The following is a 16636-nucleotide window of genomic DNA, read 5'->3' on the forward strand; positions in this document are numbered from 1 at the left end:
CTTCTTTGCGCCATATGCCGATACTATTGAGCATAGTGGGTGTTGCCTTATTTATTCTAACAGCTGCTTATAGCGCCTTTATTTTATGATCATCAAAGGAACCTATCAGTGGCCACTGACTTTCGGGGTCCTTTTTCGTATATTTATGCCATAACTTACTATAAGCTATAGCGACTAGTCCTTGTTTAGTGAACATTCCTTATTAGGGGTGCCTTCCAATGGGGCTGGATGGTTCATCTCTAATAAGCGGTCCGGGCTGAACCAACTACTGACCAATGGGGAAAAGATAGGCATGACGGGTTACAACGGGGACAAAAGTCTGCACTACCTATCCTTCACTACTTCGCGAAGACTAGACAGAATATTTCTATTCTACAGTATTCGCAAATAGGGAATACCCAAAGAGAGAACCAATATCGAACAATTAATGTTTGTTCAATCAAACAATCAGTGGCGAGAAAGAAATAGGCACGACGGGTTACAACGGGGGCAAAAGCCTGCGTTACCTATTCCTCACTATCTGCAAAGGAGTACAGAATACTTTTTACCCTTCCCCGTTTGTAGACAGAGAATTCTCGAGAAAAACAATCCTCGAACAAACAATGTTCGGGCAAACAATCAATCAGTGGGGGAGAAAAGATAGGCACGACGGATTACAACGGGGGCAAAAACCTGCGTTACCTACCCTTCGCTGCATGCAAAGGAAGAGAGAATACTTTTATCCCTCTCAGTTTGCAGACAGAGAATCTCCAAGAGAACCAACAATTCGGAGAGTAATACTAGTATTTTCTAATCAAACAATCAAATATTTCTTAGTTTGTCGTGTTACACGACCTTACCCGGACCGTATGGACAGTTTCTCGTCTTCCGCTTCCAGCGCCCGATCGTCCTCCACTCTCTGTTACTACCGCGGCACTCCTGATGGTTCCCAGTCAGGACCGTAGATCACTCTGGGAGAGGTCTGCTCGGAACCAGTGAAGTTCAGATGATCGGCTGTCAGACGAGGGTCTATCGGACAGGAGCTCTTCCGATCGTTGCAGTCGTTCACTCTGTCGTTGGGACCTCTCCCACCGGATCCACGTGTCGCTGATGGGCCCCACGTTGGGGACGCCAATTGAAGATCAGTACTGTGGTCAGGCGATTTAGTCGATGTCTCTTAAGTAATTTTGCCCGGCGTTAAACGCCTCTAATACCTTATGAAGATTATCAAATAAAGAGGCAGGCGCTGGAGACAGGAAGACAGGAAACACGTTTTATTCCGACGGAGCAGAACACATCAGATCAGACAACAAGGTATCGTCTCGAGGTGCTCTGACAGCCTTTCTGAGGCCTGGCCTTTTATACACTGGTTTATGACATGTGACCACTCTTTATTACAATAAAGACATTGTGAAGTAGTGAAAAATGACAAAAAACAACAAGTGATGGACTGAATGTGGATCAATGTCACACACTCCCCCAGTCAAAAGATCTGGGCCCAAATCCATTGTTTTTTTGCACTCCACACCACCCTGGGTCAGATAATGGCTTTATGCAAATCAGCTCTGACCCTGTTGCCCCATGGGAACAGTCCAGTCCGAACTACAACAGCCATATCTTTCCCAGACCGGAATCAAGCATCCGAGGACCGGACCGGTTTCGAGGTAACACCTCTCTTCAGCCCGGATAGCTTGACTCCAAGTGGTGTGGAGTGCCTGGGACCCACGTCTGGGCATCCCCAGCGCACGTAGGGCGGCAATTGCAAAAAACAACAAGTGATGGACTGAATGTGGATCAATGTCACACACTCCCCCCAGTCAAAAGATCTGGGCCCAAATCCATCGTTTTTTTGCACTCCACACCACCCTGGGTCAGATAATGGCTTTATGCAAATCAGCTCTGACCCTGTTGCCCCATGGGAACAGTCCAGTCCGAACTGCAACAGCCATATCTTTCCCAGACCGGAATCAAGCATCCGAGGACCGGACCGGACTTGGATTCAAGCAAGCCGGGCCGAAGACGGCTGTAATGCCAGAAACCGGTCCCTGGAGGCTTGTTTCCTTTCCAGTGAAGAATTGGCTTGGTAGTTTGGTCTGCCCTGTTCCCATGATGCACTGGGCCAGGGACAGACTAATTTGCATGTAGCCAGGTTCTGAACTGGGATGGTGCAGTGAGCTAAAAAACGGAGATGGATCAAGCCCTGATCTGTTGACTGGGTAGGAGTGTTCTGATTAACTCAGATACTCTGTCCATCACCACCCCCTTTTTGAAATTATTTTGGCCACCATAAGTGTGGAAGGGTATGCTCAGACGTGAGTCCCTTGCTCACTGCACCATCAGGATTCAAGCAAGCCGGGCCGAAGACGGCTGTAATGCCAGAAACCGGTCCCTGGAGGCTTGTTTCCTTTCCAGTGAAGAATTGGCTTGGTAGTTTGGTCTGCCCTGTTCCCATGATGCACTGGGCCAGGGACAGACTAATTTGCATGTAGCCAGGTTCTGAACTGGGATGGTGCAGTGAGCTAAAAAACGGAGATGGATCAAGCCCTGATCTGTTGACTGGGTAGGAGTGTTCTGATTAACTCAGATACTCTGTCCATCACCACCCCCTTTTTGAAATTGTAGTGAAAAATGACATCCTCGGTACCCCCCCCGGTTCCGGCTCATTCCAACACGTGGCTACAGTAGAGGTCCTCACCCCCCATACAACAGGAGGGGGCTATCACGCAGCTGAGTGTTTCGCCGATTCCTTTGGAATGTGTGCGCCTGATCGAATCTCAAGGGGTGGGGAGGTCATGATTAATAGTAGCTCATTTGAAAAGGGCCGAGTGCATACAGTAGTGGGCAATAAACTGTATCCTCAGGCCAAGGGATGACCAGCGGTTCGTACAGACAATCGGACTCAGAGGAAGGGGTCATCAAAGGAGAGGTATTCATGGAAGGAAAGGAGGTGTTGGTCAGGCTCGGGGTGTGATTCCTAGAGACAGTCATGTGGAAGAGGAGGGTTCATGACTTGCGCATGTGGGTGCGGGGTCAGCCAGAGTGCATGGGGGAGGCTTGCAGGGTCAGGGGAGTGCGCTGATGATCGATCGGGAACAGGGAGACCATGGTACCTAAAATGGTTATCGTGTATGTTCATACGTGGGTCTGAGGAATGGACAAGATGGCGCAGATGTTCAGTTCACGAACTAAAATTCCACAAGTGTGGTGTAATTTAGTTGCGCTGTATGGCCTGGTGGGGGGTAGTTCTATAGATTCAACCTGTTGGTGGTTCAACAGTTTCTTGAGTTTTAGTTGTGCAATTTACAACAGTGCAAATGGCTGTTAACTTGATGGCCCTGGCGTCTAGCATCCTGGGGGACACAGGGTGGGGAGGGTGGCGGGGGGCGGGGAGTTTAAGACTCAACCCTGCAGTGAATATGGTGAACAGAGTTCGTATTTTTACATGGAATGTCCAAGGGCTCTGAGATTACACTAAGCGCTAAAGGGTCCATTTCTTTCTAAGACGTCATAAGATTCAAATTGCCTGCTTGCAGGAGACGCACCTTGAGGGTTTTGGAAGTTCAAAAATTGCAGGAAAAGTGGAGAGTTAAAGTACTCTCTTCCTCTTATTCTGCCTATGCTCTTTGAGAGTTTGCAGGAGGTGCATCCTATGCACAGGTGACTTTAACAGTGTTTTAGATGGTGGGAGGTACTGCTTCCCTCCTCGGTATCGTACCAAACAATTGATGGGAACCCTAGAGAGGGCAATGCAGAATCTAGGCCTTTTGGATTGGTGACGCATGTTGCACCCGGATAAAGAATACGTGCTTCTCGGACCCATACTACCTACAGTCAGTTGGACTGTTTTTTGGTGGGTGGGCTGGAGCACTCGCATAACCGTGGTGTCACATATGGCTAGGTTTTTGCATGCAACGTATGCCCTCTGACCTACTCGGACATCACATGCCAAGGGGCCTTACGGGCCTCCATAGATATGTATACTACTCTCAATTGGGGTAATATGGATACCAGAGCAGTTTAATGGGTTGCATTGAGAACAGGATGCAGCCTTACTGCTACAGTGTTACATATAACAGGGTTGAACCCATAAAGTCAAAGGGAACTGGGTAGATATTTGTTATGGACAGAGGGGTCCCAGACTTGAGAAAGCAATTAGTATACAGCATACATTTAGAAATACTCAATATAGATGAAAGAGAAAAAAAGAACAAATCACCAGTACGATGTTTTTTTATTCACAACGCACTCATATCAACCTTTTTATGGTTAAACGATCAAAAAAAACTTTGTTTTATCAGATAATTTTGTGCCCACATAGGAAAAGGGGGAGGGGAGTGCTGTGAGGGGATTAGGTGAGACAGTTAGGACTCAGTGTTCATTGATATGTGACATAAACAGCATAAGTCAAAGTTCATGTATATTTCTTGGGATGGTCCCCATAAATCGGGGCCACACAGAACATGCATATATCAATACATTATATACAATCAAGCTCCTAAATCGCTGTATATATCCTGCTGATGGTAGGAGTTGATAGGGTAGGCAACAGTAGTTTACGTTTCGACCCTAAAGATATGTAGGGCTGATTGCCCTTACAACGTGAGTCTTCATCAGGACAAGCGGGGGAACGGGGGGTAGGAGATGGGGCCGGTGGGCTGACCTCCTCGCCAATGTCACAGGCAGGATGGCGTCCGGCGTGTCAGAAATGACTCCGTGAACAATCTTATTTTCGGGAAATTTCAGCTTGGATAGATCAGTTCAGCTGCCCGTATCGATTTGATCAAAGTTCTAGGGCATGTACGTGGTCTCGAGGCTGTGGCTCATCGCGTCTCCGTAACCTGGTTACGGGAGACGCAATGAGCCACAGCCTGGAGAACTTTGACTTATGCTGTTTGTCACATCAATGAACACTGAGTCCTAACTGTCTCACCTAATCCCCTCACAGCACTCCCCTCCCCCTTTTCCTATGTGGGCACAAAATTATCTGATAAAACAAAGTTTTTTTTGATCGTTTAACCATAAAAAGGTTGATATGAGTGCGTTGTGAATAAAAAAACATCGTACTGGTGATTTGTTTGGTTTTTTTGTTTTTTTTTCTCTCCTCTTACTGCTACAGTGGCCGACCTCTAAGTTGGGGAACCAGGTTTGAGTCTCTGCAACGAGGCTCAACATCCTGCGATTATTGGCAAATCACTGAATATCCCCATGCTTAACAAAAATGAATGTGTCCATCTGTAACAATTGGTGCTCATGTAAAGCGCTCTGATACCTGATATTCTCTGGTCTAGTTCATGCTATATAAAACTAAAAAATAAATAAATAATAAAGTGGTGCCGTGAATGCATTCGTATTCTGTGTGGTATGTTGAAGGTTAATAGTGGATTTGAAAACCCAGGAGGACTGCCTGGTAGAGTTACAGAAGTGGGAGGTTTGCACAGCATGGACATGTATAGAAACCATGGAGGCTCATAGGGAGGCTTGCTCCCTGTTGGGTTATGCTAGATAAAACAGGCCTTAAAATCCACCTGCAGTTGTTAAACGGGGAGGGCGACAAATCTGGTAAAATCCAGGCATGGATTCTTCGGCGTGAAACGGAGATTTGCCCTATTGTAGTGATGCGCAAGGGCATTTACAGAGTTGACGCCAGGTTATTCTGACAACCTTATTGAACTATTTTAAATTGATATACCGGGCTGGCCTGCTGTAAGCCAAGGGTAGAATTGATGGGTTCCTGGCTGGGGTGAGACTGCCCAGGTTGCGAAGGAAGGCTGTGTTAGAATTGGTGGAGGAACTCACTGTGGTTGAGTTGTGTGTGTGGCCATTAAGGCATTGAACCGATCCAAAGCCCCTGGAGGAGACTGAATTCCTTGGGGGAATCAATCATGCGTATTCCTCGGTCTTCAAAGAAAAACTGTTAAATGTTTATCTGGAAACCAGGAAGAAGGGATGTTTGGGATGTAAGAGCCGGATTAGGCCATATAGTCTACCTGGTATGCCAAAAGCAGTTTGTGTCAAACATATACCCCAGTATACTGTGTCCAAACCTTTCTCAGTCCAGCACCACGCACTCCATCACTCTGTGCCGCCGGTGAATGTTTAAGACGGTGGATCTCTCGGGCACAAAACCATTCTGGTCTGGATGTACCATTCTGAGAATGTGTTTATATAGTTTGCACACTTATAATCTTATAATCCAATCACTGTATTGTTAATGGTCGATAAGAGATCAGCACTAATGGCTCCTTGTCTGGTTTTGGTAGGGATACGATCAAGGAGCCAATCTTCTGGTCGTCTTGGTGTAGTTCTAGCAGTTTAGGAGCAATGTGGTGTTCGTACACCTTATTAAGTTTATTCGGGAGCCCTTAGTGTCTGGTTTTGTTGGTCGCTGTGCCCCTAATGGCTGCCTTAACTTCCTTTAAAGTAAGGGGACAATTGAGCTCATCAGACTATAGACCACTCTGAAGGTCACGGAGCCAAAGGAGTGCATGGCATTGTGACAGTCCACAAGCAGAGGGTCCTAGAGGGCTTGATTATGCTTGGTGAATGCCTCATCGATCCTTGGCCAGAGTTCCCTGTGGAGTCACGACCAAGGTGACCGGTATAGTCTGATTAGCACTGCGCAATAACCAGGCCAATAGGCAGCCAGATTTGTCACTGTCTGCATGCGTCTTGGCCTGATATGCACGGAAATTGAGAGGGTGTCCTTATCCCTGTAATACAGGACCCGGTATAGAATTGGTCTGGGGGGAGCCACCGCTGGGACACAGTGGGCATGGTCAGTCAAAGTGGGCGGTTAGTTGGTCCGGAGCGACCGCCTGTGAAAGCCAGGTCTCAACACTTCACCGGATCACCTTCTGCCCTTTGAGGAAAGACCACTATGTGAGCATTATTCCGGCACGAACGACCTTCGGAATCCTCCGCATGTGCTTCCAGCGCCTTAATCCTGGTTAGAGAGCAGCCCTTTTCTATCGAATTCATTCATGGACTGGTGGATTTCTCTAATCTTGTGTTCAGTATTAGCAACCCATTCTGTCAGTTTCCACTGGTCCTTGCATAGGAGCACCAGCTCAATCACCACTGCTTATTTCTAGGGCGAGGGCCCCAGCGGTGAAATGGATAGTGGCAATTGGGGGGGGGGGGAAGAGTTGTAATCTTCCCGCCATAAGTACAGTCACTGCGGCAGTCAGGGAAGAGCTGCAGCCTCACCAGCTGGCCACTGAAGTGAGAATTTGTGGTCTGCCAAGAAGGTAGAAAGCAGACGAGGGCCTGAGGAAAGCGGGCCACCATCCACTCTACAGCCCTTGCGTTCCGGACAGTATATCCAAGTCTTTGCAGCAGGTGCTGCACGCCGTTCCAGCCTCTGTGCAGTTTGAGTCCTCCGTGGGGCTAGGCCGCACTGACTGATGCAGGCACCCCTCTGTCGGCAGCGTCCCCAGACCTAGGGAGGCCATGAAAAAGGCCCTGTCAGCCTCCAAAGCCTGAGACTGCTATATTCAGTCACCCAGATGTGGATGGTGGCAAGGTTATGTGGATCACATGTCTCCCGTCAGCACTACCTTGAAACCCATCCGCCATCTTGGCTAGCCACACTGCCATGAGACTTCCTTTGTAGTATTGCGTTGTGATTTAAAATCTGGCATAGCTCATAGGTCCCACAGACTTGTTGACTTTTTTTGAATGATTGAAAGTAACTGTGCTTGCTTTTTAAATAATTCCCAAAGTTAAGATATAGTTAAAGATGAATGAGTAGTTCAGTATATGTATAGAGGAAACTCTTTTCTAGAGAACCAATATTGCTTGTTTGTTTGAAAATGTATCTTTATTTTGGAGAAGTCACTATATAACCAAATGGACCTCAAAATGACAATGTGTATCTTGCCTGTACAAATAGTGTTTTGAGTAGTAGTGGAATACTATTGGTTTCATTGCCTCTATGTGGGTTTTTACTTTTCTTAGGAATGTACCCCCACGGTTTATTCTTCACAGTCCACTCCTACTGAGGAACGGTTATCTCAGGTTCAGTACAATGCTGACAAGATTGAATGCCAAGCAGAGAATTACCTAAATGCACTCTTTCGAAAGAAAGGTAAGAAATGCCTAAATGCACAGCTCAACAATAATACAAATGTTTGATTGAATGTTCTAGATTTTAACATTCAAATAAGGATTTGCCATCATGGATTTTCATTGATAGTCAAAGCTTTTAATACCCTCGCCAGTGTACAGGATTCTGCAACATTTGCGTTTTTCTTGTGTGTGTATAAAACAGATTGTGCTAGCATTCCAAGCAGTGCTGAATGTTCCTCAGTGTTTTTTATCAGTATGCTATTGGTAATTCCCTATAGCATTGTGGTATATGCAGTCATTGCATCCTCCAATCCCTTTTTTAAATCTTAATCTCTCCAGTATTGGATCCTTCATAGATTCCCATACTTAAATCCTCTCCACCATGGAACTGGGAGTCCCTCTGACATAGTGAGCCTTACAATGTTAAACCTACACAGAAAATCTTTTGTGTTCGAGGCATATGGGCTGCAGACCACACACTATAGAATTAGATCACCATCTGGTGGTGGGCCCGGATGATTACACTTTGTTGTCTTGGAAGAGTCTTTGGGCCAGATGTAGGTAAATTCATTTTACCGATTCTAAAATACCGAATTTTACCGATTCGGTATTTCAGAATCGGCAAATGAAATGTAGGAAAAAAATCTGTAATTTTTACCGATTCTGTAAAATTCGGTATCGGAGACTCTGTATTTACCGACTCTGTATTTACCGACTCTGTATTCCCCATACATTCCTATGGGCCTTATTGGCCATAGGATTGCATGGGACATACCGAATCGGGACATACCGAATCGGAAAACGAAAAAAACAAAAGTGAAATCAATGAAGGCAGCCAATCGGGTGCGAACACACTCCCCCTCCCTACCAGGAAGTGGCTACCCAGGCAGCTCCAACTAATGAGAAGGTTCTGGAGAGGCAGTCAGAGCTGAGCAGAGTCACAGAGCAGCAGGGAGAGTTATTTGAAACTTTACCAACTGAAAAATGGCAAGCAGCAGTGAAAGCCAAAAGGCAGAAAGAAAGAGGAAAATCAAGTTCAGCAGCATGGAGCTGCAGGTACTTGTGGAGGAGGTAGTGAGGGTGCACAACAAACTTTTTGGCAGGCACTCCCTCACTGTTCCCGAGTCTGCCAAAAGAAAAATCTGGCTGGCAATTGTTGAAAAAGTGAATGCTGTGGGAGTCACAACCAGGAACACGGAGGACCTTAAAAAAGATTCTATGACCTCAGGAGCCTCACCAAGAAGAAAATGGCTGAAATCCACAAGCAGGCAGGCCTATCCGGTGGAGGCAGGAACACAGCCCCCCCCTGACTGACCTGGAGGAGTTGGTGACCTCAACCATTGAGGCAGACAGTGTCAGCGGACTGGGAGATGTGGACAGCTCAGCCAGAGCTGCAACAAAAAAAGGTAAGACGCATGCGCAGCATTACACCCCATACTAACCTTCTTCCCTTTACCCTTTGTGGACAAGCAAACCCCAGTCCAGTACTGCTAGCACTATACAGGAGCAATGCATTATGGGAAATGTAGTCAGCAAATGTAAGACCATGTGCAACAGCGCAGACATCAGCAAGTTAGTGAAATGATTGCAGAAAAATGAAAGTGAAATGTGTAAAGCATTTATTGTAGTGACTGTGACACAGTAGCACTCAGTTGATACCCGCTTATTTATACCTAGGGGCCAAATCAGGCAGTCGACCCGCTGACACAGAAGGGACTGCACCAGAGAGGGAGGAGACTGAGGAAGCAGGTCCAAGCCAAGTGCAAGCCTCGCAGGACGAAGGTGACACAACTGGCATGTCCGTGGAAGATGACACTGTATGCACCCCTGAGCTGTTGCACTCCCCCACAGCTTTCCCAATCCCCTCACTTGCAATTCTCACCAGAAATGTTACCATCACTGCTCCAGTCCACTCCTGTAACCCCACCAGCCAGGAGGCGTGTCGTGGGCCCACTACCATCAATGGAGGCAGCAGAGGGTGAGGGGGAGGCTCAAGTCACCGTGGATGTGAGTTCAGCAGCACTGCAGTCCACAAATGACAGTCACTTCTCGCAGAAGACAGCGCAGACCCAGCAGTGCAGGTGGACGTGGTGAGGGCACTGTGTTCCGTGGGCTGGAGGGGAGCATGGTGCGCATTCGAAGGATGCAGGGCAAATCAATCCAAGCCTGCCAACGCCAACTCAGAGCCCTGAATGTGCAAATAGGAGACATGGGGAAGGGCATGAGACATAGTGGAGGCGAATAAAGAAGTTGCCAAAACAAATAGGGACATTGCAGCAGGGATGCAGCAGATGAGCAACTCAGTTACGCAGCTATGCTCCAAACTTGATAGTGTCACACACAAGGCACAGGGATGCCCGTGCCCACAACACGGCCATCAATCGCTTGGCCACTGCCACATCCCTGCTATGCAGGAGAGGCATAAATATGCAGGAGGCATTGACTCCGAATACAACTGAGGTCACCAGGGGCATGGCCAGAATGAAGAGTGCTCTAGAGGCAATGTTGATTTCCCACACAGCACAGAATCCTGCCCTGGATGTGGCAGAGGGTGATGACACTAGCAGCCGGAGCAGCATAGCAAGCACTAATGTGGAGACACGGAGGAGTACCAGGCGCCAAGCTGATGCTGCAGGGCATGCTGAACAAAGCAACAACATCCAAGTGGCTCAGGGAAGCGCGGGCGCAAGTGACATTACCGTTCATGGGTGAAGTAACCCGGGACATACAGTCCCCACGTGTATAATGTTTTTTGTTGCACTTAAGTGCTTGAACGTTGTGGCACCATTAAAATACGTTGGTCCCATACACAACCTGTCTGTGTCTCATTACTTACTCAGAAATAGTTGCGTGTAATCTCCTCACGTCTGTATCTGCCATCACTTGGTGTTGACACTCCAGCAGGTTGTGTTTCAGGCACAGCAACCTTATCGTCATGATCCTTAAAGTCTGACAACTCCACCTCAGTGCTCTTCTTCACAGCAAGGTTGTGCAACATAGCACAGGCAGCAATGATTTTACAGCAGGTGATGGGGGTATACTGCCGGGCACCTCCACTCTTATGCAGGCACCTGAACCTGCTCTTCCATATACCAAAGGTACGCTCCACAATATTTCTTGTGCTTTTGTGGACCCTGTTATATCTCCTTTGGCTGGGTGTTGAGGGGTTGAGGTAGGGGGTGAGTATGAAGGAGCGGAGGGCATATGCACTGTCTCCTAAAAGGAAATGGGAATACATTACTCACATGCATACATGTACTTCTTACTGCAATAGGTGTTAATGGGGTCGCACACTGTGTCTTACCTAGAAGGTATCCTTCACCAAATTCCCCTGCTGTCAGCCGTGCATAGATACCGCTGTTTTGAAATATGAAGGAGTCGTGGGTACTCCCAGGAAATTTTACCACAAGGTCAGTGATGGCGCACTTGGCATTGCAGATCACCTGCACATTGATGGTGTGGGTGGACTTTCTATTCCTATATATGTATTCGGTGGTAGCAGGGGGACAAATGGGAATGTGGGTGCCATCAATGCAGCCAATAATATTGGGGAAACGCGCCATCAGATAAAAATCAGTTTTTGTTTGGAGCAGCTCTGCATGGCTTAAAGGGAATGTTATATACTGGTCCATCCTCTGTACCATGGCGTCAAGGAATATGTGGAAGAAGCGTGACAGGCTGCTCTGGGCCACCCCACCTACCGCTGCAACCACACTCTGGTAACTCCCAGACGCAAGCAGGTGTAGGTTGCACAGCTCCTGCACGTGGGGTGGAATGGCGTGCGCCCTTGGGGTAGTGTGCTCCAACAGTGGGTGGAGGTCCCTGATGAGGTCCAAGATGGTGTCTGGGTCCAACCTGTACCTCTGGAGAATCTCTGGCTCTGAGCATGAACAAGGTGATCCTCTGTCTAAAGATCTGCTCCTGTCTCTGCTATTCCCTCTCTCCTTCCTCCTAAAGCCGTAGCCGCCTCGCAGTGACATAGAATGCCACCATTGTGTAGAAAGTATTGCATTTTGGGTCCTTTTTTATAGGCTCCACCTGATTTCAATCCATGGTAAATACAGACTCTTAAATACCGAATTTCAAGCAAATTCGGTATTTAAGAGCTTACCTACATCTCAATGTTCAATTTGACCACTTCTTATTTACCGATTTGGTATATTTACCGATTTGGTATATTTACCGATTTGGTAAATTTACCGATTTGGTAAATTTACCGACTCGGGCGATTTTCAGTCCCCTACATCCCAAAAGCACAATACCAGTCGGAAACTGCCGAAAATACCGATTTTCGGCCGTTTCTGACCGGTATTGGGCTACCTACATCTGGCCCTTTGTCTGCTGTGTGACTCTTCCCTTGGATCGTAGTGCGCATGGGCATAGACTCCATCCTCAGATTGTTTTGGTTTTTTTTGCCATCGGGCTCTGATGTGTTCATTGTTCGGTCCCGTTACTGATCTCTTTTCAAACCCATAAATTCATCTACAACATCGATATCGTCTTCGACACTGATTCCGGTTACCCGCGTCAAAGAAAGGATACACTTCTCGATTCCAGCGTCCGTCGGGCCCAACTGCGCCATTGGGCCTTTGGCTCAAGGAAAGAACACCCTTCAAGTAGTGCCCTCAGTGTGGACACAAATTTCCCCACACTGACCTTCATGAGGTTTGCAACCTGTGCTTGTCTCCAGAGCACGAGAGTCAAGACTGTGAGGCCTGCGCTTCATTCCGGTCCAAGAAAACCATCAGGGACCGTCTAGCTCTAAGACCTATGGAGCAGTCATCGTCGTCGACACCAGACTTCATTATCGACGAGGCGCCGATCAAGGTAGATGCCGAACAGCAAGAAGACTTCTCTTCCGAAGCTGAGGATTCAGCTTCCGGAGACTAGGATCGATCCGAAGATGACTATCTTCTTCCAGCTGGTCAATAGGTCATGGGTAAGAGCGTCGACCCTGTTCACCCCACCATATCTGGACAGGCTTCGGTTTTTGCGCTCTCTACAGTCTCTGCTGGCTGCAGTCAAAATCCTTTACCTATCCTGACTCCTTTGTCGCATCATCCTAATCTCTCCCATACCTACTACATCTGAAATTGGTCAACACTGGTTCGGCTCAGCTAGGACCCGGTCCGTGGTGGCAGAGCATCACTGCTTAACCGAGCCCGGCCGCTGGGGGACGGGCCCGGTGTGCTGCGAGAGACTCTCCATAGAGAGTGCGGCACTGTCTCTCCGCCGCAAGTGGTGGTGCGGGCCTGCCCGGCCTCCTCTGGGGGGGGGTCATTCCAACAGACCCTGGCTCCGACACATGCAGGACTGCTCACTGATTGGAGTGTGGGAGATATCCGACACTGACTTCTTTTAACCTGCTGCTCCTCACGACATTGAGCCCAAGTCTTTGCCACAACCAATCAGCTCTCTGCACCCTCTAGAACCCTCTCTGCAGAGCCAGTTCTCCTCAGATTTTCACGGCACGTCGTGTGGAAGGGAGTCTCCCTGAGTGCCTAATCAGTTTTTCCTTCAGGATGTCAGGAAGGCCTTGTTCAGGCCTTGCAGGACATGCGATAAAGAGTCCATGTTTATGATCAACACAAGGACTGTATTTATTGCCTCTATCCTACTCATGAGGCACGGAATTGTAAGATTTGCCGAACCTTCCCTTCTAAAACCCTAAGGGATAGGGAGTCTAGAGTCCTGTTATGGCTCAAATCTTCTAAAGCTGATGATGATGATACAGCTTCAACATCAAGCAAGAGAGCAAGATCTCAGGAGAGTTCATCAACTAAGGGGAGAAAACCATTAAAAACCTCCAACTCCACTCCTGGTCATTCTCAAAGATCTCCTTCAGCTTCTTCAGGACCTTCTACTCTAAAGGACTCTAAAACATAAAACCGTGAGTAAAAGCTGCTCTGTCTCTTCAGCTTTCTCTGTATCTACCATAACATCTTCAGCGCCGTCGTCGACGGCTACTGTTTCTACTACTGCCATCACCTCACCAATCCTGTCAACTAGGATTTCCATCGTGACTAAAAAGAAAATAGTCGACGAGAACCCAGTCGACGGCATTTTCGTCGTCGACTAAGTCGTCGTCCATGCCGTCGACGACTGCCCCGTCGATGAAGAAGTCCAGCCCGTCGACGGGATAGTCATCGACGGGCTGGACTTCTTAGTCGACGTCGAACCCTCCGTCAACTACGAGTCCGACATCGAGTCCTCCGTCGACATCTAGTCCTCCGTCAACATTGAGTCCGTCAACGATGCCCCCGTCGACGACGAAAGAAAAGAGCCCATTGACAGCTGTACCATCCACAGCACTGGCAACAACTTCAAATAAATCTACCAGCGATGCAGATATTTTCAACGCCTGTTGCATCCAAGAGTTTCCAGCTCAGATCTTACCAGAGACAGGAATACTCCTATATCTCGCCACTTACGCCTTCTCATCTCTTGGACACTTGCACGCAGTATGATGAAGGAGAGTATGATGATGACGAGAATGACGGAGCCTTTGGAGTAGCTCGCCATCCTTCTGACCTAGTTATAAAATGTCAAGACGACGATGAGGATTACATTGCGCACTATTATCAGGAGGACATTGTGGTTCCTCATCACGCAAGTTATCCACGGACTGCAGATACCAGCCATCTGCCTCCTAACCTCATTCAGGACCTGCAGGCCATGTTGGCTGACTACAGGCAGCGATTTCCACTGCAGCAGGTCATTTCACTGCCTACGTCTGCGGCAGGACCAGACCCGATACCTCCGCCTCAAACTCCAGCGCCCATGTCTCTGGTCAAAGACACACACCAGCCTGCTCAGCCTCCCCGTATGCCTGATACGTCCTTGGACGGAGAGGTAGAAGGAGAACTTCCTGAGAATCCTCCCTTGTATCCGTGGGATTCATACGTTCTCCCCATGCCATCTCCGTCAACTCCGCAGCCTCTGACTCACCACCTGAGGACATAGGTGGATTCCACAATCTCATTCAAAGAGCTTCGAGCAGGTTCAAGCTTCCAGTTACAGTAGAACAATCTGATTGCTTTCGACATGATTTTAAAGAGTACACTAGAAAAATGTCCAGAGCAATTCCATTAATTGATTACATCTGGAAAGAAGGCATCAAAATAATGAAGAATCCTGCTTCCGTGCCAGCTGTGCTACCACGGATTGATAAAGTATCTCGCTACGTTCGACAGTCCATCTTGCCTCGTGGACCACCCAAGACCAGACTGTTATTTCTCAGGCTGCACAACAAAGGTAAAAAAATCCAGCAACGCCCATCACTACTCCTCCGGATAAGGACTGACTCCCAAAATTTAATCTTGGCTACTAGACGCGACCCAGTGCCAAGAACAGGCTTCATATTAGGAGCAGATGACACCCAGCATCCTGACCCAAAGACCTCTTGGATCACTCCTACTGTACTTTCGCGCACACAATCCTATCCCTAGACAGTCAAATATAACGAATTCCCCCATACATGCCCTGACCTCAAAGCCTGGACCCCCCAGAGCTTCTATAAACACGCCCAGGTTGAATTAGGAGAAGTGCCTTTTCCCAAATACAAGTGTGTATATTTGTCCCAGTGCTTATCATTCGGACTCCGTTTGTCTTCAAGTACATATGATTGTCATAGTCTTATTTTTGATTTTGCTGCACAGCCTGGTTGGTTACTTTCAGTACTTGTGTATTTAGTTCTGCAATTCTTCCCCTTGCTCTTTCTTTCTCCCTCTTCTCACCTCCTTTATTATATATCTGATAATTGCAAGGTATACGGCATGTATGGTATCACGATCTTCTGTACATCCAGTCTCTGTTTTGCTTTGCTTCTTGTTGCAAATGCCAATAAAGACAACTTAAAACAAATGTTGAACCCCGATAAAATAGCAAAAAGGAGATTGAAGAGGGAAGGTTGTTACCTGCTGCCGCAATAAGAGGGAAGAGGAGAGTTACTTTGGAATTATATAACCCGTTATTCATATGCTTACCTGTTTGGAACTACATTTTCTCCCTAGGTTTTGTGGGAATGTTTTTTTTCTTTTTTAAATCTGTTTTGTTATTTTGTGGGTGAATACACTGTTATAAGCACAAGTAATGAGCACTCCATTGCAATACAGATTGACCTACAGTACACAGCATTTCCTGTACAAAATAGTTTACATTCCAATGTCCATCCTAGTTGCACAGGTATTGGGCGTGAGGGCAGGTATATGAGGCTTGCTACGCTTGGATGTGTGAACCAGCACTTGTCAATGGGAGTGGAGGAAGTAATTCTGTGTGATAAATGTGGCATATCTGTTCCGTCTGCTCCTGTAGGTAGTTGGAGGCAGTTGAGTAAGGATTAGGGGCAAGCAGTTTGCCCCATCTGTGGTGTGACCACCTCTGCTATGCAAGGGTGGATCTGGGTCTCATGGCTTACGAATCCACTGGTGAAGTAATGGCAGGAGTATGTATATCTTATGATTGTTTGCCCTGAAGGTCGTGTAAAATAGTGGCCCAAATCGCAGTGATGGGCATTTTGCGGAGGCCTAGAGTTTTCAGTGTGCAGTGCCATGCCTTGCGGCCTTGTCGACACCAATAGTGAGCGTCTCCA

General features: G+C 47.6%; 1 protein-coding gene across 5 annotated transcripts in view; it reads left to right on the top strand.

Annotated features, from left to right (window-relative positions):
- LCORL (ligand dependent nuclear receptor corepressor like) overlaps window positions 1–16636 on the top strand; it is a 527585-nt gene that overhangs the window by 81785 nt on the left and 429164 nt on the right. For all 5 annotated transcript variants that reach the window (XM_078678413.1, XM_078678419.1, XM_078678416.1 and 2 more), the window contains exon 4: window positions 7936–8065. In XM_078678413.1, the coding sequence (XP_078534539.1) occupies window positions 7936–8065 (130 nt within the window). The remainder of the gene's footprint in view (window positions 1–7935; window positions 8066–16636) is intronic.

Source organism: Lissotriton helveticus, chromosome 2_2 (genome assembly GCF_964261635.1).
Source record: "Lissotriton helveticus chromosome 2_2, aLisHel1.1, whole genome shotgun sequence".
Classification (NCBI taxonomy): Eukaryota; Metazoa; Chordata; class Amphibia; order Caudata; family Salamandridae; genus Lissotriton; species Lissotriton helveticus.